Here is a 27318-nt window from a genome sequence, read left to right on the forward strand (position 1 = left end):
CTGAATCGCGTATCTTTAACGTCCTTAGTCTTCACCATTTCGTAAATAACACTAACTTTACTCAACTAAAGCCGTCCTTAACATCTATCTTCTTGGAGGAGTGTGCAAGAGGCTGAGATCATGCATTCTTGTGTCTAACAATCAGAAAAAAGTATATTAGAGAATTGTTTTACTTTCTGCTTTTGGTTTAGATTGATTAGATTCTTGCAATCTAAAATTATAAATGTACTGTATGTTTTAATTTTACAGGATTTGGTATATGCATTTTAATTCATTTTTAAGTTTAATGTCTAATTTAATATTTTAAAATTATTAAATTTAGTTAGCGAGTTCATAAACCTGTATATTATTAGATGAAGACACCATATAAAGGGGCTTTTCAGCCTCAGTACATGTATATTATCAATAAATTCAATTCAGTTCTCTATGAGGTATCTCTGAATCCCTACTTAATATACAATAAATAATGGTTACTTAAAATCAACTGTAGATATCAAACATAAACCTATTCATGGCTACAAACTGTAACAAATGTAAGTTTAATTTTAGTTTTCTCTTTAATGTTACATTTTAAACTGTTTAGTAAGACGTGTATCATTGCATTTCCTGAATGGAACAGCCTCACTTTTTCTGAAAGTAAAAATAATAATATATTATATAATGATAATTTTAAAATACTATCATTATTATTAATATTATATGGCCTCAACTACCATGTGTTAATGCCATCCAGGCTGTCAGTTTCACTATCAGACGGCAGAGAAACTAGACCTCAGTTAAGTAACCAAATCTGTCACTGGAGATCTTTTACGCACAGGCATGTGGCATGGAGTGCTGAACGGACCTTTCCTCGCCCTTCAAAAATCCAACTCCCTCTGCCAGGTTTTGAACTTGAAATCTTGGAAAATGAAAAACAACTCTATAACGGATCCACAGAGAGCTTATAATTATAATGTACATCTTCAACACTCCAAGGTTTCTTCAAAGCTGCTAAGAAAACAAGTGAACTCTCCTGATGCATTTTTCTCCAAAGTTCCTTTTTCTTTCTTTTTTGCTTTATGTCGCACCGACACAGATAGGTCTTATGGCGACGACAAAATTAATTTTATAATGTCATCATTCAAAAAGCGATGTCTGTACAACAGTCATGAACTTTCAAGCGCTCAGCAATTAATATATTCCCAGAGTGATAAGCAATCAGTCAGTCTGCTTCTGAAAAGACTTAAGCAGCACCAGAAACTCTTATTTACACCTATTATTATTATTGACCCATTCAAACACTGCCAACATCTGCATTTAACTGCTAACTTCCTTAGATACACCTGCCAAGTAATGTTCCATTTACTATGGAACCATTGCTTCTAATATAAGAGACAGATAAGGGTCAGTAGACTGGGCACGAGTCACACATTCCTGACCAAGCTGAAACTGATGACGACTTCTATGGCCTTAGGGCCAATGACTTGGATGTTTGGCACATTTATTATAGGGTTTCACAGTCACCATCCACATTCATGTTCTACGAGAGATGAACCATGTCATCTTTTCACCAAGGCAGTATTAACCGTGCAATGACTGTCTAGGTCAGAATTTACCACAAGACTGCTTGCTATACATGCCTAAGATCTTTACACCACACTTACTTGTAGTGGATGGTATCTGAGACACAATATTTCTTCATCTGTTGTACAAAGCTGTGAGAATTCTATGAGAGGATCCTGCATTCTCCTTGCTATAGAAATGGCTTGACGCAACAAGTGAGGGTAATCACGGAAATCATTCTGCAAAAGACAACAGAGCAATACATTAGTAATAGTTAGTACAGTAATGTTAAATTCAAACACAATGTCTCTGTGAAATTTTAGAATAAAAATTATGTAAGTATAACAGAAAACTATAGAAAATTGTAGGATATTTTCAAACAAGAGAGTTCAAACAGGCATGGACATTAGAATTACCATACAATGTTTTATTTTTAAGTTTTATATCTATCAGAGAGCTTTCTAGGATGGAACGATAGTTTTTTGATGGGTATAAGATGTCCCTTTTCCAAGTTGCTGATAACCTTACGTCTCTACAAATGTTAGTATGTTATCTGACTGATGAATACAAGGCATTTAAATTAAAACACTGCCATCTACAGAGACCTATACAGTTTACTGAGGTACTGAATCAGTAGTAGTAGTAGTAGTAATGTTATTTGCTTTACGTCCCACTAACTACCTTTACGGTCTTTGGAGACGCCGAGGTGCCAGAATTTAGTCCCGCAGGAGTTCTTTTGCGTGCCAGTAAATCTACCGACACGAGGCTGTCGTATTTGAGCACTTTCAAATACCACCGGACTGAGCCAGGATCGAACCTGCCAAGTTGGGGTTAGAAGGCCAGCGCCTTAACCGTCTGAGCCACTCAGCCCGGCTGTAGTAGTAGTAGTAGTAGTAGTAGTAGTAGTAGTAGTAGTAGTAGTAGTAGTAGTTTCTGGAACAGTCTGCACCCAAAGGCAACTCACTATGTCTACCAGGAGCAGTCCACTCACAAAGTGGTCTCTGTGTATGGCAGCATTTTAATTTGAAAGCTCTGTGTTCTATAATCTACATCCTAGAACGTCCAATGACCTGAAGATCATAATTATGAATCTAAATTCTTGTTTTTTATTGCTGCTGTTGTACACTTGTACGTGGATTGGGAATATTGCTCCCCAGTCCTTCACTATACTCCCCCTCCCCTCCCAATCAGGTGACTGGAGATAAAATTGTGGCTCATCAGTGATTAACACCACTAAAGAGCGGTCCACAGTCCAAATCCAGTATCTGATGTGCAAATTCTAATAACACTGCTCGGTGCTGGGGAGTACGTTGTACATTAGTCACGGGTCTTCCTGACCTTAAATTGGCTTCCAGAACTTTTTGTTTTACAAGCCCTCCTATTTACGACATTTATTACTGCTTTGAGACAGTTTTAAGCCTTAACCACTGAAGGTCCAGGAACCTGTCATCTCTGACAGTTGCAGACCTCCAATGGCCTCATCTATATAGTCTCTGATAGTTACCGAGTTCATGGAATTGTCTCAGAGCATACTGGACATTTTCGAATGATGCAATAATCACATGAGCAGCATAACAAATGCTTTCTCTATTCTCAATTAATGATATAGTTCTTGTAGCATCTTTCCAATTAAGAGGCATCTCTACTCAACAAATGTGAATGAAAACTGAAGAAATTCTGTTATCTATGAGATAATTTGTACTATTTATTAATAATCCACAAATAGCTTCTGCTCCGGTATCACAAAGGCTTTTAAAACTTAGGAAGTGATATTGCCTGTGGGTGGAATAAAATCAGCACCAAGAGGCTCATGGAGTGGCATTTATAATTTATGAAGGAAATACCAATGAAGTGTACAATATTGGCTTTATGTCGTACCGACAAAGATACGTCTTATGGGATAGGAAAGGACTAGGAGCGGGAATGAAGCGGCTGTGGTCTTAATTAAGGTACAGCCCCAGCATTTGTGTGGTTTGAAAATTATAAACCACAGAAAACCAGCTTCAGGGCTGCCAACAGTGGGGTTCAAACCCACAATTTCCTGGATGCAAGCTTACACCAGCACGCCCTGACCACGCGGACAACTTGCCCAGTTCAATGAAGTGTAAAGAGGTGATGTATAAGATGAGAATAAAACCCAGGTCAGTGAAATGAAATTTTTTAGTATGATAGGAAAGACAAGAAAGGACAGAATAAGAAATTAGGCTGTTAGGGAGGAAATCGGAGTGGAGAAGCTTTTCGACAGAATAGAGAGGGATAAATTTAGATGGTTTGGACATGTTAAGAGGATGGAAGAGGGAAGAATGCAGAAGCAAGGGACCAAGACTAGCGTGGTTGAAAACTGTCAAGAATAGTATAATTAGAAGAAATGTGGATGGGAACACAGTTAACAATGGTGGTTGGACAGAGGAAGATAGAAAAATGCCACAAATATCAAAACATGCTAGATAAGGGAAATGGATGACTGTGATCTCAAACTGTTGAATATATGTTTCTTAGTACATAAAAACTCAATAAACAAACTACCTGTGTATGTTGGGGTTTATTTTTTTCTGATTCAATTTTTAGGAACTGATTCACTGTTTCTGCCTGTCAGTGTACTTGATTTCGCTGGTCACCTATTTCCATTTCTTATCCAAGTAATTTTACAAATACTGTTTGATTCTCATATTGTATAGTGTTCAATTTCAAGAATAAAAAAAATATTAATTATTAAAAATTAGCAAAGTATTTCACTGCAGCTTCTTTAAAAGTAGCCATCAAAACATGATGGGCAAAAAGGAAGGGACAGAAGCAGCTGTATCAATTGCAATAATAATAATTATAACTATTAAACGCACAATCAACCAAACTTACCTCTCCTTTGATAGAGTTGGAGTAGATCTTGGCAAGTTCATTGTCGCAGATTTCTACAGCTATGGAAGGGAACTGCTCATCTTCCACCAGGTTTGCCACAGTCTCCTTCATATCAGCAGCAACCATCATAGCCTCCCGAGATTCTCCTCCAACACAAATTACGTGAGGCTTCTTCGAGGCTATGAAGTTGCGTAGGGCCAGCAAGTCAGCTTCCTGAAGTTAAAATCACATATTCAGTAATCAAGTAAGACAAAAGGGCATGTAAAAAAGAAATAAGTAATTACATTATTCATCTATATATATCTATATATTATAAAACTGGATGGTGGTATGTTTGAAGCTAATAGACTCAAAAACTACTGGACCGATTTCGCTGATATTTTCACAGTTTGTTCTTATTACATCTAAGAGGGATTATGAAGTGGTTTGAACAAAATCTGATTGGTAGTTCGGCACTAAGGGGTGAAAAATAAAATAGGGGAAGATAAGCAAACCGCAAGACAAGTCCAATCAGTGGGTTGCCTACCCAACAGTATGTGAAGATTATGATATGTTCCTTAAAACTTATTTCTGCTTTTATCTTCTATGTAATTATATAAAAATAAAAAGTCCAAGCTCTGTCCCCATGGCACAGGGGGTGAGAACGTGAGAAAATGTCGCAAATTAGAGTGATTAGGGTGAATGTGTGTATGTTCCAGCATAGCTCTCAACCAAATTTGATACTCATATAACTTACTATCTGGAAAAATTACTGTAGGGGCAAGAAACCCTTAGCACCCCTAAAGGAAGGGGGTGAAACTTAAAAATACAAAAATGACAATATTAGTGACGAATTCATAGTCTTTGAGGTAGCTGAGATGAACTGTGACACTCTGAATGCCGTTTAAGTCAAAGTTCGTTCCCAATCGGTATGGTAAACATATTATGACTTACTGTTTGGGAAACTGTAGGGTAAGACACACATACGGGCGGGATCGTATAGTACATAAAATGACTGTCATGACTGATGGACTGATTCATCACTGCCGAACCAAAACTACTGGACATAAAGAAATGAAATTTTGGATTGTTTCCGGAAATTCCTTTTAAGGGGGGTGCAGTGAAAAGAGGTTAAAAAGAGGTTGAATACTTTTTACGAGGATACTTATATCTTAAAAACTGAAGATGTTACAGATGTTAAAATTTGTGTTTGGAATCTTCTTTAAAAATAAACACAGTTTTTATTTTTGGAAAATCCAGTTTAATAGGGGTGAACGGCATTGACAAAGGGGGTGAGTATTTTTTAAAGACTATATATATCTACAGTATTTCTCAGAAAGGTAACATTCTACACACGTGAAAATTGGTATTTGGAATGTCCTGTGAAAGTAAAGAAACACAGGTAATTTGTTTTCGGAAAATCCGCTTAAAGGGAACTGAAAAAGGGGATGAATTTTTTAAATTGAGCGAATCAATAGCATATATCAACACTTAACATGTTACAGACGTGAAAATTGGTATTTTTAATCTCTTTTAAAAATAGAGAACCACATATTTTTTGTTTCCGGAAAAAAAATTTAAGAAAGGGGGTAAAAAGGACTGCTAAGGGAGTGGAATTCTCTCAAAAATTGAAGATCTTACAAACGTGAAAATTGGAGTCTCCTTTAAAACTAAAGAATAGAAATTTTTTGTTTTTCGGAAAATCCACATAAGGGGATGAAAGAATTGAAAAATTAGTTGAATTCTTTGTATAAGGATACTTATATTTCAAAAATTAAAGGTGTTGCAGACGTGAAAATTGGTACTTGGAATCTCCTTTAGAAATAAAGAAACACGATTCCTTTGTTTTCGGAAAATCCACATAGGGAGGAATAACTGAGACATTAGTTGAATTATTTTTTACGAGGATACTTGCATCTCAAAAACTGAACATGTTATAAACGTGAAAATTGGTATTTGGAATCCCCTTTAAAAATAAAGATTCCCCCCCCCGTAAAATCTACTTAGGTGGATTCGGGGTAGGATTGATAAAGGGGTTGAATTATTTTTATGGGGATACTTATATCTCAGAAACGGAAGATGTTACTGACGTGGAAATAGGTATTTGGAATCTCCTTTAAAAATAAACACTTTTTTTTTTCTTCGACTTGAGAGAAGAATATTTCTCACACCTACAGTTCTAAGTCGCATCTTAGAACCCAAAAGGCAATAGAACAAATGTGGTTTACAAAGACTTTCTGGGGTAAATGAAACTCAATTCCTCGGTGAGTTTTTATACTTTAGGGATTTTCAGATAATGTCTTAGTACAGTACCGAGGAATGATTACTTTTATCAGATGATGAAATCCACGCGAGCGAAGCCACAGGTAACTGCTAGTATCATATAAAATTGGATGTTGGTATGTTTGAGATTAATAGACTCAAAAACAACCGGACCAATTTCTTTGAAAATTTCACAATTTGTTGTTATTACATAGGAAAGGGTTTATGAAGTGGTTTGAACGAAATCAGATAGGTAGTTTTATTATTATGAGTAATTTTATGTAATTTTATTAAATTGCAAAACTGCAAAACTTGACGGACAGATCACTGCTAAGCGACAGCAGCTTACACTGTATCGCTATAGTCCGGTAATAAATGCTGTATATAGGAGGATGGGAACACGCCACCATGTTTTATAAAGTACCTTTCTCGATAGTAGGTTCATTCTTATGCCTTTTATTTGGAAACAGCAATCCAACATGCTGTGATTGAGATGTACTTTCATGTCAAAGGAACAACTTTGATAGGTCTGCCCAGTTTGAAGAATGTAGGTGCGTATTAGATGTGCAAAATATTTAGGGAACTGTGAAAACTATAGAATATCAACAGTTGAATGACACAAGTTATCACCCACTCCTAACAAAGAGCAACTGGGGTTTCCCAACGAGCAAAGCCGAGTCTATGTAATCTATCTATAGGTCTAAATATAGAGACGTCATTGTATATATTACATCTCCTAAACCACCAGAGCGATTTCAAACAAACTTGGTACACTTGTGACTTAGTATCAGAACACAACCCTCGTGGGGGCAAAGACACCACAACACCCTTAAAGGCGAGGGGGCTGAGTTATAAAAATAATCTAAAATAGTGTTGAATCCATAGTTTTTGGAGTCGCTGATATGAATAGTGACATTCCAGATTTTTTAAAGTCCAAATTCAACCCCCTTTGGGTAAGGGGGAAGGGCGAGTGATACATAAAAATAATTGAAAATAGTCCCAAATCCATAGTTTTTGGGGTTGCTGAAATGAATAGTGACAATCCGGATATTTCATAAGTCCAAGTTCAGTCCCCTTTGTGGAAAGGGGTGAGGGGAGAGAGTGAGATAGAAAAATAATTGAAAATAACGTTGAATCCATAGTTTTCGGGGTTGCTAAGATGAATACTGACAGTCCAGTTTTTAAAAAAGTACAAGTTCAGCATCCTCAGGGTTGGAGTGAGGGGAGAGTGAGGTATAAAAATAATCTACAATAGTGTCGAATTGAAAGTTTTAGGGGTCACGGGGATGAACAGCGACACTCCAGATTTTCTTTTAAGTCCAAGTGTAGCTCTTTTTTTTTTTTTTTTTTTTTTTCTATTTGCTTTACGTCGCACTGACACAGATAGGTCTTATGGCGACGATGGGATAGGAAAGGCCTAGGAGTTGGAAGAAAGCGGCCGTGGCCTTAATTATGGTACAGCCCCAGCATTTGCCTGGTGTGAAAATGGGAAACCAAGGAAAACCATCTTCAAGGCTGCCGACAGTGGGACTCGAACCCACTATCTCCCGATTGTAGCACTCTTTGGCACAGGGGTGAGAAAGGGAAAATAAATGAGCAAAATGGCCAAGATAATGGAAGTATGTGTGTATTTCCAGCACAGCTGTCAACTAAATTCAGTACAAATATTATTACTATCTGTGAAAAATACTGTTGGGGCAAGACACCCCTAGAACCCCCAGGGGAGGAAGTGAAATATAGATATAACTAAAAAGGATCATAATTAGTCTCGAACCATAATTTTCAGGACTACAGGAGCGATTTCTTTCAAACCTGGTACACATGACTTACTATCAGGAGACTAACCGTGTGGGGATAAGACACCTTCCTAAATTTAGGGTGTGGGATTATTCGGTGGCGGGTATTATTCGCGTAAATACGGGTATTTACGCGAATAATACCCGCGCATTTTAAAAAAAATTTGAGGCATGAAATTGGGATGCGGTTTTTTGCATCAAAGTTGGCATTTCTTTTTTTCAAAATAAGCCTACCTAAAGTTAGGGTGCAGGGATTATTCGCGTAAATACGGTATGTTCTAAAACAATGGGTGCTGAGTCAGTATTTTCCCACGAGGTCATTGAGCCCTAGTAAATTATAAAAGGAATACCCAGATGTACAGGTCGCCCATGGACATCAACTAAAAAAGGCCCGCACCAGGCCTGTCCAGACACCACACGACTTCACATCACAAGAGGAATGATTTACCATAGTAGACCTGCTTTGTGAAAACATATGACGATGGAACAAAGGAAACTAACCATTTACAAATAGTTTCTAGTAATTATTAAAGTTTCAATAAATCATCCACAAACAGTTCCCATAATAACAAAATATGACATTGAAAAGAATCTCAGGGAAAATCTGCAATACGGTACTAGGAAAACTACTCTTTTTCTGAAAAATCTTCAGATTTTATGCTGTAGAACGAGGAGTTGCTCACTGAAATATGTTTTCTATCTCTCACAATTTTCATTCATTGAAAATGGTTTAACAAATATAACCTATCTGAAATAAAAGTAATTATCCAGACTAAACACATGGGAGACTACCATATTTGAATATGCTACCCTCAAGAAATTGCAGGATTTTAATGATGTCTGAAATCTTTTCGAGGCTAGGGAAAGCAATGATTGTAAAAACTTTTGGAATATTTAGGAAGATGATACTTTCCTCTACACAAAAATGTTAATTATCATAATTATACAGAAATTTATTTTATATAAATTTAGGAAGGTAAAAAGTTCTGTGCAGTGAGTAAATGTAACAAAAAAACACCCTATAGTACATCTACTCCATACAGATTCTCACATATGGTTTAGAGGAATGTACTCTACTAAACTATGACTACAGCAATGAGAACCATTAGAGCTATGAATCAAACTACTCGAAAGGACAAAATCAGGAATGAAGTAAACAGAAAGGTAGCTGGCACTGAGGTCCCTACTACAAGTATAATAAAGAAGCCTGGACTTCAGTGCTGTGGGCACATTATGAAAATGAAGAGCGAGAGATCTGCCAGACAATACTTCGACCTTACTGTACAAGGAAAGAAACCAAGAGGAAGGCCAAGGAAATGCTGGATACACACAATGGAGGAAACAGGTCTCAAATGGGAAGATGTCAGGGAACACAAGATGTATGCAGGCAGGAAGAAGTGGCGAGCGCTTGTACACCACACCCAGGAAAATGGAGTTGGAAAACAATAACAGTATTCTCCCCAGAAAGTTTTGTCAGCTGGGTAGCAGCAATGAGTAGCTGGGCAGGGAATACTACGTAAAAAATGAATATGATTGCAGTTCCATGCCCAGTTACTTGTCATTGGACATTAGTTTTTATGCATGTCGTCATACACAACGGATCGACAGTGCTCGTGACATCGGTACAGAACCCGATACTGTCGCTATAAGAAAGCAGAAATGAATTTAGACGATAAACAGAAGTAAGCCCGCTCTCACCCATTTGACGATGGATCCAGTAAACGCGCAGACATTGTTGCGATTGACAGGGAGAGAAACATCGGCGTTGTTATTGATCCAACAATAAGGTTTGAGAGTAACAGTTCACAGGCCAAAGAAGTTGATTCTGAAAAGAGACACTACCAATCCTGTTTTAAGTACTTAGAAGAAAATTATCACATACCCGCCAGTCGCTGAGAAGTGATTGGGTTACTCTTCGGTGTGCAGAGATCTGTCCCAAAATTTTCAATGAATTTCTTCCTTCATTTTAGTATTCCCCTTTCGTATCTAAAAGATATTTGTTTAGATGTTTTACAAGATTCATTGGCAATGGTAAATCATAATTTGTACGGTATGTGTAAAGAAAAGTAAAGTTTTCCTGATTGGGGATAGCTGTAGGGCTACAACAGGGGAAATTCAAAATTTAAAAAATATATATATAAGCTCATTCTATCCTAAGATAAATAGTGCGAAAATTATTATTTATCTGATGCTGTTACCGCACGGTACCCCTTGTTCTAGGGTAGCTACAGAGATGCCAACTTTCAAGAAAGGCCATTCGTAATGCAGCCGTTACGGCACGGAGGAGAAGGGTGGGGGGGAGGCGGCCGTAGAATTTTTTTTCCCGAGATCTTACTATAGAGTATATTAATATATTATTTTGGGTCCAGCTTTTCAATGCAAAATGTAAATAGTAAATAGCTTAAATTACATAGTTTCGACCTAGTAATAGGTCATCATCAGCCTGAAGTAAATTAAAGCGTAAATATCGAAGAAAAATAAACAATGTAAACACAAGTACAGTCTTTTTAAAGGTACATACCATGTGGGATATCGAGTAGCAATATATTAAAAATAATAACTCTTCCAATTGACAAAGCACTGAGCGGAAGTTATGTTGTTTAATTATGAATAAAGTTCAGTGCGCCGTATAGCATTAAAAGTCCAGTGTGCACTAAAAGATGTTATAAAGAAGAATTATCAATTGAATGGTGGCTTCTTGAGTTTGCTGTTGTATATTCGAAGAAGTTACGTCATTTTTTAAGGTATTCATAGACGTCAAAACACATGGATGTTGGAAAGGCTCTTCAGTTTTTTGGAACTAGGTAATTGTTGCGTGTGGAGGCTTAGGAGTCCAGAGAAGCGCTATATTATGTTAAAAAATAGAGATCCATAAAAAAGGTCCCGTGCGTCGTATAAAAATGACAAGTTGTGAAAGTGGAAATCGTAAAAGGTTGGTTTTCAAGCGATGATGTTGTTCATTCAGAGATCAATTGAAATTAAAGTACTCTAACATTGTCTTCTCAAGATGTTCATAAACTAGAAATAATTGTCGATGCGAAGTAAGATGCTAGAAGAAAGCTCTTCTGCTTCTGGAATCGTGAAGGACGATGGATGTTTCACAAAGCGGAATAACATATATGGAATTAAATAAAGGTGGATATAAATTCGCAGTTCAATGCGGACCATAAAATTGATTCTGAATAAATGGCAGTAGGAAATAAATAAATTTGGTCAGGTGGAAGAAAATGTTTAAATAAAATATGTCATAAGGGAATTTACGCGTGTTGTGATAAGCTGAAGCGAGAAATGGTGGTAGGTAAGGTTCAAAGGAAATCTTGAGGAGGTGAAGGGAGAAAAATAAAGGAAGGAGAAGAAAAGGATATTTTTTTTTAAGGTGGGGCTGAGGAATGTGGGAATATGGAAGAATGATTAAGAAAAGTACTATAAATAGAATGAAAAATCGGACCTTTAATATAAGGTCACTAACGTTTTTAAAAAACATGATGTTAAAATCTCCTTCAGAACCAACAATAATAACACTGAAGTCTTACACAACTCATCATCTGTTAATAGAACTGATCTTTTTTTCAAAATCTGGTGTATATAGGGTCAAATGCAACAGCTGCAATTCTTCTTATATTGGACAAACAGGAAGAAGCTTTAAAATACGATATTTGGAACATGTCAATGCCCATAAACACAAATTTTCTGCAGTTGGTCAACACATGAATGATTATAACCATAAATTTACTGACATTAAACAAGATATGGTAATTCTCAAAATTATGAATAAAGGACCCCTCCTTAACATAACAGAAAATTGCTTTATAAATCTAGACCAATATTTTAATCCTAATTTCAATCTTAATGACATTTCCGAAAAATCGAACATTCTTTTTGACCTGCTCATTCAACTTTTCAGACAATCAAAATCTAATATTAAAGGTCCGATTTTTCATTCTATTTATAGTACTTTTCTTAATCATTCTTCCATATTCCCACATCCCTCAACCCCGCCTTAAAAAAAAATCCTTTTCTTCTCCTTCCTTTATTTTTCTCCCTTCACCTCCTCAAGATTTCCTTTGAACCTTACCTACTACCATTTCTCTCTTCAGCTTATCACAACACGCGTAAATTCCCTTATGACATATTTTATTTAAACATTTTCTTCCACCTGACCAAATTTATTTATTTCCTACTGCCATTTATTCAGAATCAATTTTATGGTCAACATTGAACTGCGAATTTATATCCACCTTTATTTAACTCCATATATGTTATTCCGCATCGTGAAACATCCATTGTCCTTCAAGATTCCAGAAGCAGAAGAGCTTTCTTCTAGCATCTTACTTCACATCGACAATTATTTCTAGTTTATAAACATCTTGAGAAGACAATGTTAGAGTACTTTAATTTCAATTGATCTCTGAATGAACAACATCATCGCTTGAAAACCAACCTTTTTCGATTTCCACTTTCACAACTTGTCATTTTTATACGACGCAGGGACCTTTTTTATGGATCTCTATTTTTTAACATAATATAGCGCTTCTCTGGACTCCTAAGCCTCCACACGCAACAATTACCCAGTTCCAAAAAACTGAAGAGCCTTTCCAACATCCATGTGTTTTAACGTCTATGAATACCTTAAAAAATGACGTAACTTCTTCGAATATACAACAGCAAACTCAAGAAGCCAGCATTCAACTGATAATTCTTCTTTATAACATCTTTTAGTGCACACTGGACTTTTAATACTATACGGCGCACTGAACTTTATTCATAATTAAACAACATAACTTCTGCTCAGTGCTTTGTCAATTGGAAGAGTTATTATTTTTAATATATTGCTACTCGATATCCCACATGGTATGTACCTTTAAAAAGACTGTACTTGTGTTTACATTGTTTATTTTTCTTCGATATTTACGCTTTAATTTACTTCAGGCTGATGACCTATTACTAGGTCGAAACTAGTCCCTATGTAATTTAAACTATTTACATTTTGTATTGAAAAGGTGGACCCAAAATAATATATTAATTTACTCTATAGTAATCACAGTTCAATACGGATCTATCATTATGAAACTGAGATCTTACTAATAAATTAATACACAATTCAACGAGATGTAACATATTCAATGACTGGCGTATAAAGGGTGCATGATTCTTACCTGCTAAAGTGATCTGCAGTACATATCTGAGTGGAGGTTGAAGGATCAATTCTTTTGTTAAGTGTCATAGTTGCTACCTTAGCAGCTTGTAGTTCATGTTTGGTAAACGTACACTGGTGACATGCTTTTTCTTTTGATATCATGTGCATCCTCTGCACTGACAGAGCAGTTAACAGTTCGGAGTTCATATTAGCACGGAATTCAGTCTTGTTCTTCCTCATCGTGTGCATCTGAAAAATCGCGGCTACACACACTACAAAACAAGTGTGAATGACATTTTGAGGAATGTAGTAAACAGGGCCATTCTTTGAGTATTGCTCCCTAAATTTTTGAACTATTTTGGTTTATTACTAGCGTCAATAGTCACGGTAACTTAATCACACCCATTCTCCTGGACAAGAAATCGCTTCACTATTTCAAACCTTTCGCATTTCGTAACACACCATTAGCATATATCCTAGAAGAGCAATATATGTAAATTTGGCAACCAAAATTGCAATAAATACTTCAACCGCTGCGAACACAATATTCACAATTAAATGGAGTTTGTCACCACTTTGCCGCCAAAACAAAAAAAAAAGAACTCTCATACTTGCATGGAAGTCTGATCATGTGACGAACAATGACAACTCCGCAAGATATACCGCTTCACAGGTGCCTATATTTCCGGTACTACAGCACACACTGTGTTTGGCGCGTGAAAACTCAAAATATTCCTAAACAAGGGACAGGAAAGGCGTATAAATGATTACTGAGAAATCCGAAAATAATATTCTGAGAATTCAAGACGTAATGGCATTCCTTGTGTATTCTTTTGAACACTTCATACCCTTAGATTTAAAAGTCAACAAAAAATCGTAATTTGTGGTGTGTGATTCGTAAAGGGGTAATTATGGGTAAATTCGCAATTATTACGATTGAATCATAATAGTTGGCATCTCTGCAGCGATCTCTTGTGGATTCTCTCTCTCTTTCTCATTTTCAATTTAAAAATTATTCGTATGCTTTTTTCTTTTCCTGTATGATGTACAGCGGTCGTTATGGAACCCGAAACAGACATTGAGAACTTAATCACTTTAATGTCGGTAATACCAGTGGTCGTCTCCTGTTTGGGAAAGCGTGATATCATTTAGACCCGTTATTAAGAGAGTATCTTTAAATTGAACCCATCTTCTTCTCTAATGAAATGTGAAGGACACAGCACGCGTGAACTATTTTTTGTGAAGACTATGATTGTCCACATTTATTACCATATGGAAAAGTGTGTTGAATATGATCAGTTGGAAAGTGTGGGGAGTTTTGCACCACTCGACCCATTGTGTATGTAATAGTCAGCGGAAGCGGGTGCGCGTTTTACTCCCACGCCGTCTGAAGCAGGCCTCAGTGACTTATATACGTAAATTAAGCCTACTGTGCTTACATGTGTAACAACATACATAAATTAGGCCTACTGTACAGCTGACATGTTGGTGCTTACTTTTATGTTCGTAAATAAATTGTGTAACATACATAAATTTATTAGGCCTACTGTATGTACACATAGTGGTTTGCAGTACATTAAGTTATGGAGAAGAAGGAAGCTAGACAGTTTAGAGAAGATGAAAAATTGAAGTTTATTGAGAATGTGGATACTAAACAACACATGAAATGTGTGCAAATCTCCCAGATGTTGGACTTTCCAATGACAACTTGAAAACATAATTGTAAGCGACGTGTACTGTTCGCATTTCTAAGAACATTTTTCATTGAAGTTTTACTACGTTGGGGTTCTTAAAATGTATTGTTTCTTTATTTATTTCATTAATTGTAATTGTAAACACATTTCTTTGTTTTGATTGTAATTATTTTTACGTTCAAACCTAAACTTAAATTTAACAGCGAAACGTTTTTAATTTTTTTTAGCACGATCCCTCCTTATGCCTGTTTGTTTTTTGTTTCTTTTGGGTTTTTTTTTTGTTTTGTTTTTTCCGGTCCCCATACAATCGTTCTAACTAGTTTTGGCTGAAGTTAATTACACATATTCTAACCTAAATGGTCAATGCAGTTCCCTAAGGTAATCTATATCCATATCATCCAATAGCCTGGCAAGTTTCAACTTATGCAAAAGAGACAGAGTCTCTCATAGTGCACTGGCACCGCTGGAAGCTTCAAGTAGCGTATGCAGTGGCCTCCACAGTATGCCCTATCCATGCGTCTTGGTAGATGTGCTATTTACCAACTGAAGAGCCCAAATTAGCACACTGGGATGAAATGCTGGCAAGAGGAATGAGTTAGCTTGAAAATTTATAATGTCCAATGACAGACCCATTATACTGGTATTGTACTTATTCTGCCTCTCACTTAACAGCTGAGAGAGAATGATGATGCAAACACAGATTATACAGGTACACAGCGGTGTTATCTATACCATGGAAGAAAAGCTCTTGACTTACGCCCGTAACTTGTATGCTTACTAGAAGCACCCAACAATATTCCGGTGAAATCACAGCTTGCTCAAATGGCGGCTTCTATATTTAGCCACAGTGAAAACATGCGCCCGTACGTCCTCCACACTCCATCAGCAGCAATTAAATAACAAGCCCGTAGCGGAGTCTCCAATGTATTAAAAATTGGAAGACGTGAAAATGAAGTACTCTCCAGTCTGAACACTCTCATACTGTCAGGGTTGTAAGAAAGAAAATGTTGACTAAAGAAGGACAGACAGGAAAGCTGAATGTGAGGAAACACCCACTTCTGGAAACAATGTCATACTTAGTTAGAGGCTCCCTGGTCACCACTCCAACTCCATCAAGCACAGAGTTCCTGGGGCAAACCAATGAAACAAGGTATAGAAAGAATATAATTGCTTTACCTTCTGCATCTTTTCCTCCTCACGGAACGCATTCTTTCTCTTGAGGAGGTGAGGGAGCCGCAGGTAGTCTGTACAGTCACCATCAGGGGCCACGATGCAAGCAAACGAAGCCTGCGAGTAGTCCGGAACATATGCTACTGCCATAACACGGAGACCTTTGCTTGTGTCCCAGTCTTCATCTTCCTCCTCGTTGAAGTCTGCTGTATACGGAGCAACCTACAAAATGAAAAAAAGTTCTAGTGGGAAGGGTTAGGATAATCAATGACCGTCATAACAGATTAGCAAGCAAAGAGGTAGCGATCGTTGTCCAACGGGGAAGAAACAGCATAAATAATTGACCCCTTTACCAATTAAATGGAAAACAAAGAAAGAAAATTATGATTATATCAAAGTTCAAGGAAACAAAGGAATCGGAACAGAACAAACAAGTGTCTAAAGATCACACGAACACTACAAACACTGAGACAGTCACGAGACTTGTCAAGTTCAAAACACAAGAATTAAACTAGGGCACCACTACCTTATCCAAACATAACCAATGACAAAATGTAACTACGATCCATTTGGGAAATCAACAAAGTACAGCAAGGACAGAAGCTGTAAAAAGTTTTCATCTCATACTGGTACTGCAGCACATTTTCATCGAATCAACTTTTTTAACAGAAGTTCCTGCAAACTGTGCACACAGAAAAATTCTCAAATGCGCAAGGATTATCTCTTGATATGCCCGAAAACAGACTGCACCTGTAAACTTCAGAGTAACTTGTCGAAACTGTACTGGAATGCCAGGAGATTAATGGAATGTCTCCAAAATTGCGGTTAGGAAACAACATTTCAATGAAAGAATTTGAAAGAAAGAAAACTACTGTATGTGTTTTTTTTTGTTTTTGTTTTTTTTGCTATTGGCTTTACGTCGCACCGACGCAGATAGGTCTTATGGCGACGATGGGACAGGAAAGGGGACTAGGAGGGAAGCGGCCGTGGCCTTAATTAAGGTACAGCCCCAGCATTTGCCTGGGGTGAAAATGGGAAACCACGGAAAACCATCTTCAGGGCTGCCGACAGTGGGGTTGGAACCACTATCTCCCAAATACTGGATACTGGCCGCACTTAAGTGACCACAGCTATCGAGCTCGGTAACTGTATGTGTGTATACCTGTATTATTATTAAAATATAAATTAACACATCAGAAGAAAATGAAAGTTCTCTAAGTAAAACAGACAATATCAATTTAACACAGTTTAATGTTCCCCCACCCTGCACATCCAATGAGGAAGTGTGTATTCTCCATAGATCAGAGTCAGTATCACCAGAAAAAAGAAGTTCAACATGAAAGCACATAGCAAGGACAAATTCTTATTCTTTATACAGTGCCTTTTCATATAGAGTAGAAGACTGCTACAGCGAATATGGCATATAGCAAGAACCCAGTTGTAAAGACAGATTTTTTCTTTTTCCTGTCCCTTGAAAATTTCTACATTAAAATGTCTATTATCCTTTGGTTACAGTGAGAATCCTATTACTGATCCATCCGTTATTATGAATGATTAAGTGCGCATTACGTTTTCCCTTATGGATATTTATGCACTCCAGTCAAAATTCCAGTGCAATCTAGCTATTATATTGACCACGATCGATCAATTTCAGAATAAGTTTTCACACTACGAGCACTAGCAAGTTCTCTCATCGACACTCAAAGGCGATATCAAGGTAAATTAATAATACCCGTCGACTGGTGTTCTGTAAACAAAATTCAAAGAGAACACATTTTTGCAATAAATGCGTAAATAATGTGACCAATAGCAGTTCTTCACTCGTTAGAAGTCCGGCTCCATGGCTAAATGGTTAGTTTTCTGGCCTTTGGTCACAGGGGTCCCGGTTCGATTTCCAGCAGGGTAGGGAATTTTAACCGTAATTGGTTAATTCCCCTGGTACGGGGACTGGGTATATGTGCCGTCTATCATCATCATTTCATACTCATCACGATGCGCAGGTCGCCTACTGGCATCAAATCAAAAGACCTGCATCAGGCCTCTCCAGAGGCCACATGCCATTAATACTCGTTAGAAATAAAGGTTGAAGTAAATTATTGTTAATCTTAATGCTATGTACTGAATTAAGTAAGAAAGTGATACACACCAAGATACGGCAGAGTGCATCATTGATTTCAGAGGTTGGTTTATATTCCTCGCAGCTGGTTAAATTTTGGAAAGGCTATTCCCACGTAAATTTATAGCAAAAAGGGTATGAAATTGAACATACCCGTTCATATAGTATTGGAATTAGAAAAATAACTAACGAGTAAGCTGTAGTATGGAAATCATCCACGAAAATGCAAGTTTTGAATAACTCATTGACATTTCATACAGATTTTAATGTTTGTAGGTTTTTCTCATTATGAATTTTCACTATTACAGGAGTTCTACAGTATGACCTATCTCTTTGTCAATTCCAGTTGTTCCACATCCATTTCTCCTTAGCCCTCAGAGAGTTTGTCTCAGCTTCCTAGATTCATGAGGAAGGTGCATACCGACACTAAAAGAGCCATTTGAGAGAGATCTTCAGGCCTGACAGAAAGTGTAAGAAAAGCAAAATTTGGATAAACACAAGGAGGATAGAAGGAAACATAGGCAGAGTATGTGTGGTAGAGCTGTCCTTGTGCTTTTGCTTCCTTTTCTTTCTTCCTTTGCCCTGTTCTCTGCTATTTCCCTCCACCCAAAATTGATTTTCAAAGTGGTAATCTACCGCATTTGTTTCTATCTTCATATCTCCTTGTATATTCATCACGTTGATTTGCATATTCTTTAACAGATCAAAAATATCGAAGGCAGAGAGTATGAATTTTGGTTGAAAAAAAAAAAAAAAAAAAACAATATTTATTCTTCTTTTTTGGCATTGTCTTCTCTCACAGGTGGTTAGTGTCCATCAAGGAGTAATATCTCCCATTCTATGTTTGCTATATCACAGCACGCACCAGTCATGCTATAATGTCAGTCTTTTGTAGTTAAGAATGTTCGCCAGCATAAGGGTTAGCACAATTAGCTGCCGTTCCCAGGGGTCCGAGTTCAATTTCTGGTACCGTACTGCCACAGATTTAAAAATGGCATTCATTCATTCATTCATTTATTTAGCTTCCATAGACTGTACAATTACATATTTTGAAATATGCCAACAGTATAGGAGTTGTCAAGTGATTTCCTAATACTAACAATAATATATGCACAACAATGAACATTCTGAAAAAGGAAGAAGAACAGAAACACCACATACCTCAATGTTAGGACAGCACATCTTAATTTTTTTAAATAATATTAATAACCAATATTTACAAGACAAAATAAAAATATATTGGTGTGGTGTTAATAATGTGAACATAGTCAATGTGACATTAACATATTTTTAAGGCTATATACTAGATTACAAGTTAATAAGTAGTAGCATCATTACCAGCACTTCATCATGTATTCTTCTGTACTGTAGAAGCAGCTACTCAGCAGGAGATTTTTTAAAGCTGTGGTAAATGAACTGACGGGACTAATATCTTTAATCGTATTTGTAAGCTTATTATACAATCTGATTCCAACAGAGTCTACATGTCTCAAGGCAATGGTTTTACTCTTGTGTTCGATAAAAATATTATTTCTTGTTCGCGTCTGGTAATTGTGATTGTCAAAATTCTTTCTGAAGTGATCAATATTTTTTTTCACGTGTAGAATGCATTGCATGATGTATATACTTGGTACTGGGAGTATTCTTAGTCTCTTAAATAATGGTCTGCAATGATCTAACCTGTTACGTCTCAATATAATTCTGATAGCTCGTTTCTGTATTCGAAAAATAACATCAAGATTTGATTTGTAACAGCCCCAGAGACCAATAGCATAAGTGATGACAGAATGGAAATATCCAAAATATGCCATTCTAACATATTCTTCACTACAACTATTAGACAAAATCCTTAAGGCAAAACAAACAGAACTCAGAGACTTCCCTATTTTTTTAATATGACAATCCCATCTTAATTTTTCATCTATATGGACACCTAAAAATTTTGTGGTCAACGTATTTTCAATTGCATTTGCATTTAATATAAGGTTGTGTTTTTTTGCAGTTTTGTCATGGTAGTTAGATGCCTTGAATTCCATGTATTGGGTCTTTTTAAAGTTCAATGTTAATTTGTTTTTCCTGAACCATGATTCTAACCTAGACAGGACTGTATTTGCTGTAGTTTCTATAGACGTAGGGTCAGGATTATTAATAATTATGTTTGTATCATCAGCATACAGAACTGCTGTTTCTACTTGATTATTGTGAGGAAGATCATTCACATAGATCAAGAAAAGAACAGGCCCCAAAATACTACCCTGCGGAATACCTAAGTCTATGCTTTTTACCTGAGAGTGATATGTCTCATTATGCCCTTTACTGTTACAATGTATAATTTCAACAAACTGGGATCGTTTATTCAGGTATGATCTAAACCAGTCATTAACAATTCCTCTAACTCCAATCTGATATAATTTGTGCAACAATATTTCATGATCAACAGTATCAAATGCCTTTGAAAGGTCAAGAAATAGTCCTATCACAGTTTCATCATTGTCAAGAGCATTTACGACCAACTGTGTAAAATGTGATAAAGCAGACAAAGTACTTCTGCCAGCTCTGAACCCATGTTGTGCATTATTTAACAAGTTATATTTGATTAAAAATTTAGTAAGCCGATCTTTCATAGCACATTCAAATATTTTTGAAATAACAGTAAGTATTGATATTGGTCTGTAGTTATGTAAATCGTGTAAGTTTCCACTTTTAAAGACTGGGATAACTTTAGCTATTTTTAGGAGATTAGGGAACTGACCACTAGAAAATGATTCATTGATGAGATAAGTTAAAGGCTGTACCAGATAGGGAGCACATTTTTTAATGAGTTTAGTGGGAACTTCATCTACACCTGTGGAAGTTTTGTTCTTCAAAGATTGTATGATTTTAAAAACTTCCAGTTCTGTTACTGGAGTTAACTGCATAGAGTTTTGCACAAAGGTTGGGAGTTCTGGTAATACATCTGATTTATTTGCATTTTCAAGTTTGTATGGTAGGGATAGAAAGAAATCATTTATATAATTATATAATTAGCCAAATGATGAGGGTCATTCATTTGTATTCCCTTATCATTTTTTATGGCAGCAACTTTATTTCCAACTGCATGTCTGTTGGTTTCTCCCTTGATTACCTTCCATATGGTTCGTGATTTATTGCACGACTCTTTAACTTTCTTGTTATTGTGCATTATCTTAGCCATCCTAAGAACTCTTCGATAGACTGATTTGTAGTTTTTAACATACTTACAAAAAACCTGGTCACAACTCTGCTGTGCTAATCTACTTAGTAATTTACATTTTTGACTTGAGATCCGTATACCCTTCGTGATCCATGGCTTTTTTGAAGATTCATTAATTACTGCAAGTTTTTTTGGAAAGTGTAATTCAAATTCCGTTAAAAAAATGCTTAAAAAGGTTCTATACTTTTGGTCAATGCTATGACCGAATGTTATTGGAGTCCAGGTCTGAAGTTTAAGGCTTTCAATGAAACTGCCACATGCAGCTGCAGAGAAAAAACGAGTTAATTGTGCTTGCTTTATTTTGGTTGAATGCTTGCTAGCATTCTCAAATTCTAGTTGTAAAATTTGAGCATGATGATCTGATAATCCAAAATTTATATTGGATGCTTGCATTTTAGAACAATGGAAATTAATACAAATGTTGTCTATCGTTGTAGCTGAGGTGGCAGTTACCCGGGTGGGTGTAAAAATTAAGTGTTTTAGATTACAGCTTTGAAGAACATGCAGTAGTTGTGATGTTGATGGAAGGTTTTCTTCAGCAAAATCTATGTTAAAATCACCACAAAGTATTACTTCTGCGCTGCTATTCCTACCGAAAATGTTATGAAAGACTTGATCTAATTTTTCTAAGAAAATTTCCACATCAGCATCCGGTGAACGGTACACGGTTAACAGAATTACCCTTTTACCATAGGGAAGCTTAAATTCCACTGAAGTTAGTTCAAAATCTAATTCAGAATTATGCACTTCAAGATCCTTCCTTTCTTTACATTCAATTCCTGACTTAGCAAAAATACAAACTCCCCCATGCTCTTTATTAACCCGACTGTAATTACTTGCCAGATAATAACCTTCAATATTAATGAGTTCAAGTTCATCATTATTACACCAATGTTCATCCAAACAGATAAACATAACATCCTGTATTGAATTTAAAATTACTTGTAATTCTAAAATTTTATTTTTAAGACATTGAATGTTCTGATGAAATATTTTGAACCGCCTATTCCTACCCTCCAAGTCATTACCGGTGCATGCAGCTCCCCTCCATTGGGGGCGTGCCTAAAAAGAGCTTCACCACCTCAGGATGAGGAAACGAGTTTACTTTAGTTGAGCAATATTCACGGTTGTTGCTAATAGTATAGCAGGCGAGATTATTAACAAAGCGATTGTTTAATATCTTGTAACTTGGGCCAATACATATCATTTTTGGAGAGAAGTAGGTTTAAAGTGTGATAAATATAATCCATTCATAACTACTGTTTTACTTGGCAATGTATCTAACAAATAATAATATTAATTTTACGTCCCCACTAACTACTTTCACGATTTTTGGAAACGCAAAGAAGAACATACTATGCGTTAATAAAAAATGGAGACAACGAACATACGAAATTAAACATTATGACAATAAAACACATTACTGCCACACCTGTAGATATCCATAAATGCGGGAAGCTTTCCTGTTTTTTATTTTTATTCTTTCAGGTGTGGAAATTCTAGCACTATCCAGGCCCTTGATAGCGTACCTAACCTAAACAATGTGGTCTCTCTTAACTCAATTATAGCTGTTCTGTTTAGGTAAATCCTGAAGTGATAAATGTAGAGAACAAGCCTGAAATATACTTAAAAATAAAGGTCTGGCTTTTAACAGCCACAGTTATCCAAAGAATGCTTCAAGTCATTATGTATTACATTCAGAAGTCCAACTCGTAACATATGCTAGTTATCAGCTGGTGTGTTGGCACGCTTTCTACAGCATGGCTTTATTCGGAAAGGGTGGCTTCTGCTACATATACACCAACTGGGAATAATAGACACCATCTCCAGAAACCATTCGCGAATAGATTCTCACTTTTTGGACACGTACAATCTGAAACAAAAATGTTTCTAAACGTTTCAAAAAGACAGGATCTTCAATGGTCTCAATGGTAGTGCATGGCTGACAGGATGGCAGTGAAGATGACATCATTTGCAATGATGATACACTAGTAGCAGGAGCGGCACAAGAGGAAAGCCGTCATAAACTTTTACTGTGGTAGGCCTACTGCTCAACTGACAGAGACAAATGACTGGCCATTAAGTCCATTTGATTAATATTGCATAATACAATAAAAAGATACCCTTATCCTTTTTCTCTTCGGGGTCGAGTATAAAGTGAGACGAATCTTCATAGCGAGGTTTTACAACAGAATGCCCTTCCTGATGTAAACCTCATCAGAGGAGTTAATGAGATGAAACGAATGAAGTGATAAAAGAGTAACTAAAACTGACTATACAGTCGAAACTGGTGAAGACGTCCCTCTATAGCACATTTCCCTGGTTATTATGCCATTATTACTAAGTCCCAGGACATGTCCTATTAAATACATGTTAAAGAAACCTGGATAGCACCTTCACGTCACTCTTTAGAACATTCGTAACTCCCACCATAAGAAATTTAAATTAGCATTCCTGGCCAAGTCGCGCAAACGACAGGCCAGCAACAACTGGCCTGGGTAAGGATTTGGTAGAGAACTTAATTTCATGACCCCGTAGCGCGGTTGTGTGTTGGTCTACAGCGGCAGGGAGTGTCAGTCCCAAGCCAGTCTTATTCTCTTTGCATCTGATGTGTTGGTGCTTAATTTTACATTCATGAGGCCTTCTCAGGCAGCGCAGATTCAACCCGCTTCCGCGCTTAGCCGCCGGTCCGCCTAGGCCTACACTAAGAACGGTTTGTTCAAACAGAATCTTTCAGATGACGCGGAAGTGAAGAGTAACTGTGCTGGGGAGATATGTTTAAGCAGGCAGTCCGTGGTGAGTCACAGTCCCACGCCTGCAGTTACTTGCTATTGGACATAGTTTTTATGCATGTCATCATACACAGCAGATCGACCATGCTCGCGACATAAGTACTGTGATCTGTATAGTAACCCGACAGTCTACCTATAAGAAAGTAGAAACAGATTTAGACGGAAAAAAAATTGGCACGTTCTCACCCATTCGACATATTTTTTTCCCCATTTTCAATTAAAATTATTCATGTGCTTTTTTCTTTTCTTGTGTGATTTACAGTGGTTGTTACGGAACCCAAAATAAACATTAAGAACTTAATAACTTTAATGTCGGAAATACCAGAGGTTAGAAGTGACTATTTTCATTTTGACCATATTGAAATTAAATAATTTTTTAAAATACCAGGGGTCTCGTTTTGACTGGGAGAGCGTGATATCATTTAGACTCATTGAGAGAGTATCCTTAAAATTGTACCCATCTCCTTCTCCAACAAAATGTAAAGGACACACCATGCTTGAACTATTTTTGTATTCTCACCCATTAAGGCCCAACGTTGTGTTAACGCAACATTTTATTTTTGTCTTTGCCCCAACATAAGGTTTCAGAAAATTTTAATTTTAAGCATCAATATATTGAAAGAACACCCTAGAAATATCGTTGCACCAATGGTCCACGCTAAATACATGTAATGGCATTTTTCTGAATTTTTTAAGACTGAAAAAATCCCAACATATAATCAGGTTGAGTTCTGAAGCCTTTTAAAAATAGAATAGATATTTTTTGTCTGTTTTTATATATTCAAATTTTATAGACATACTTGTAAGACAATAGATCTTTTTCAAACAATGAATCTACCACATGAAGCCTTTTTTAGAAATTTAAAATAATGTTGTGTTAATGCAACTTTGGGATTAACGATTAGGTATTCCTGATTCATAGACTGCTCACTTGACTGTACTTGCAACCTCTGTTCGTTGCTTCACCGCTGAAGTGTGCGTTTGTAGTGCAGTGAGGAAGCATGAAACTGTAACTGTGTGCTGATAAAGAAACAATATTGCAAGAAAGATATGCTAAACTGTATTATAAAATTAATTATTTTATAAATAGGACTTTTTTGTTTGCTGTGGTATTATGTATAATATCTTTCATATTTATATTAGGGTTTTTTTTTTTCTTCAGACATGTCTGACATCTGCCAGAAAACACTAACTGTGGCAGAACTTGTAGCTATTTTAGAAGAAGAAAAAGAAGATGACGACTTGGGTGAATGCAGATAACATTGACACTGTCTATATTCCACCTAATGTCAATGAAATAATGGATGAAGACGACACGGACGAAAACCTTCTTGTGGAAGAGGAACAGTACGTGATGTGACTGCTACCTTTGAAATACATGTAAGTACTGAACAGGAACCGGAGTATGAACCTGGAGGGTCAGCTGTAAAGGAACCCAAAAACCCAGCAGAAAGAAAGAAGGAGCAGCTCCCAAACTGGAGAAAAATTGCTCCTGTCTATACTTCTTCACCAATCTCAGAAGAAAATGAAAATCCACAGCCTGTTTCCAGGCATTCAACCGGGTCAGGAATGGAATGAATTAAGCCCCATCGAGCGGTGAGGATAGGAAATTTGCCGGCTGCCGAGGCCTGTCGCACTCCTCTGGGGCAATATCGGATAAAATTGAAGAAATAAAAAGCGATGTAGGTGGTAAGTCACCTTATGAAGTATTTTCACTGTACTTCGATTCACAAGCTCTGCAAATGATTGTAGGTTATACAAATATGTTCACGATAATAACTGCCATTCCATCCTGCTAAGCATTGTAAGTCTAAAGCGACTTATGAGAACAATGATCCTTTCTGGATATCGCACATTGCCAGCTATGAAGTTGTACTGGTCAAAGGACGAAGACAAAGGTCTAACAACTGTTAGAAAATGCATGAGCTGTAACAAGTTTGACAATCAAACATAACATGCATTTGTCAGATAACAGTCAACTGGATCAGAATGACAAATTTTCAAAACTGAGGCCCGTTTTCAATGTAATGAACAAGAAGAACCTTTAGTTCGGAGTTTTTTCACATAACCTCTCCATCGACGAGGAAATGGTGCCATATTTTGGAAGACGTTCCTGCAAGATGTTTATCAATGGAAAACCTATGTTTTCATCAGCCCATGAGCCCCAGACGTACTCGCAGCAGAGCACAACAAATATCCAAACATATCGGTACACAACCTCCACAGCAACAACAATAACGACCATATAACGTGCATAGACGAGAGAAGTGTCACCACCAACTACTCTGATATTAAAACCTATCTTGCTACATCAACTTAATTTTCAAATTTTACTGACAAGAGTTCTTATAACATACCAATACAAAGTATATCAACCATAGAACATTCTCGATATTCAACTTAACACAAGAACTACAAGAGGATTGAAGAATGAATGCAACGCAACATGAACTCAAATTTTAATAGACGTTTTTAAAATATACCATGTTTTAATGTGTTTAATGTGCTATATATTTTTAGTGTCTTATGATGTGGCACATATATTTTAATGTGTTTATGTACTCATGTCCATGCTCAATCAATAGGTTTTAGTTTATTCTAACCATCACTACTTTTAATCAGAGCTATTTTAACGCAACATACTGCAATATATTTTACTTCCATTTTTTATCAGACATCCGGATGCTCTTAAGTAACTTCTTTGTAATTTGTCCCATGACTGTAAATTTGTGTGCTAGCTGA

General features: G+C 36.6%; 1 protein-coding gene across 1 annotated transcript in view; it reads right to left on the bottom strand.

The window, feature by feature from the left end:
• Spt6 (transcription elongation factor Spt6) overlaps window positions 1-27318 on the bottom strand; it is a 193602-nt gene that overhangs the window by 65851 nt on the left and 100433 nt on the right. Inside the window, exons 17-19 of the mRNA XM_068230569.1 lie at window positions 16443-16658; window positions 4399-4611; window positions 1644-1781 (exon numbers count right to left, since the gene is read on the bottom strand). Coding sequence (XP_068086670.1) covers window positions 1644-1781; window positions 4399-4611; window positions 16443-16658 — 567 coding nt within the window. The remainder of the gene's footprint in view (window positions 1-1643; window positions 1782-4398; window positions 4612-16442; window positions 16659-27318) is intronic.

The sequence above is a fragment of the Anabrus simplex genome, chromosome X (assembly GCF_040414725.1).
Source record: "Anabrus simplex isolate iqAnaSimp1 chromosome X, ASM4041472v1, whole genome shotgun sequence".
Taxonomy (NCBI): Eukaryota; Metazoa; Arthropoda; class Insecta; order Orthoptera; family Tettigoniidae; genus Anabrus; species Anabrus simplex.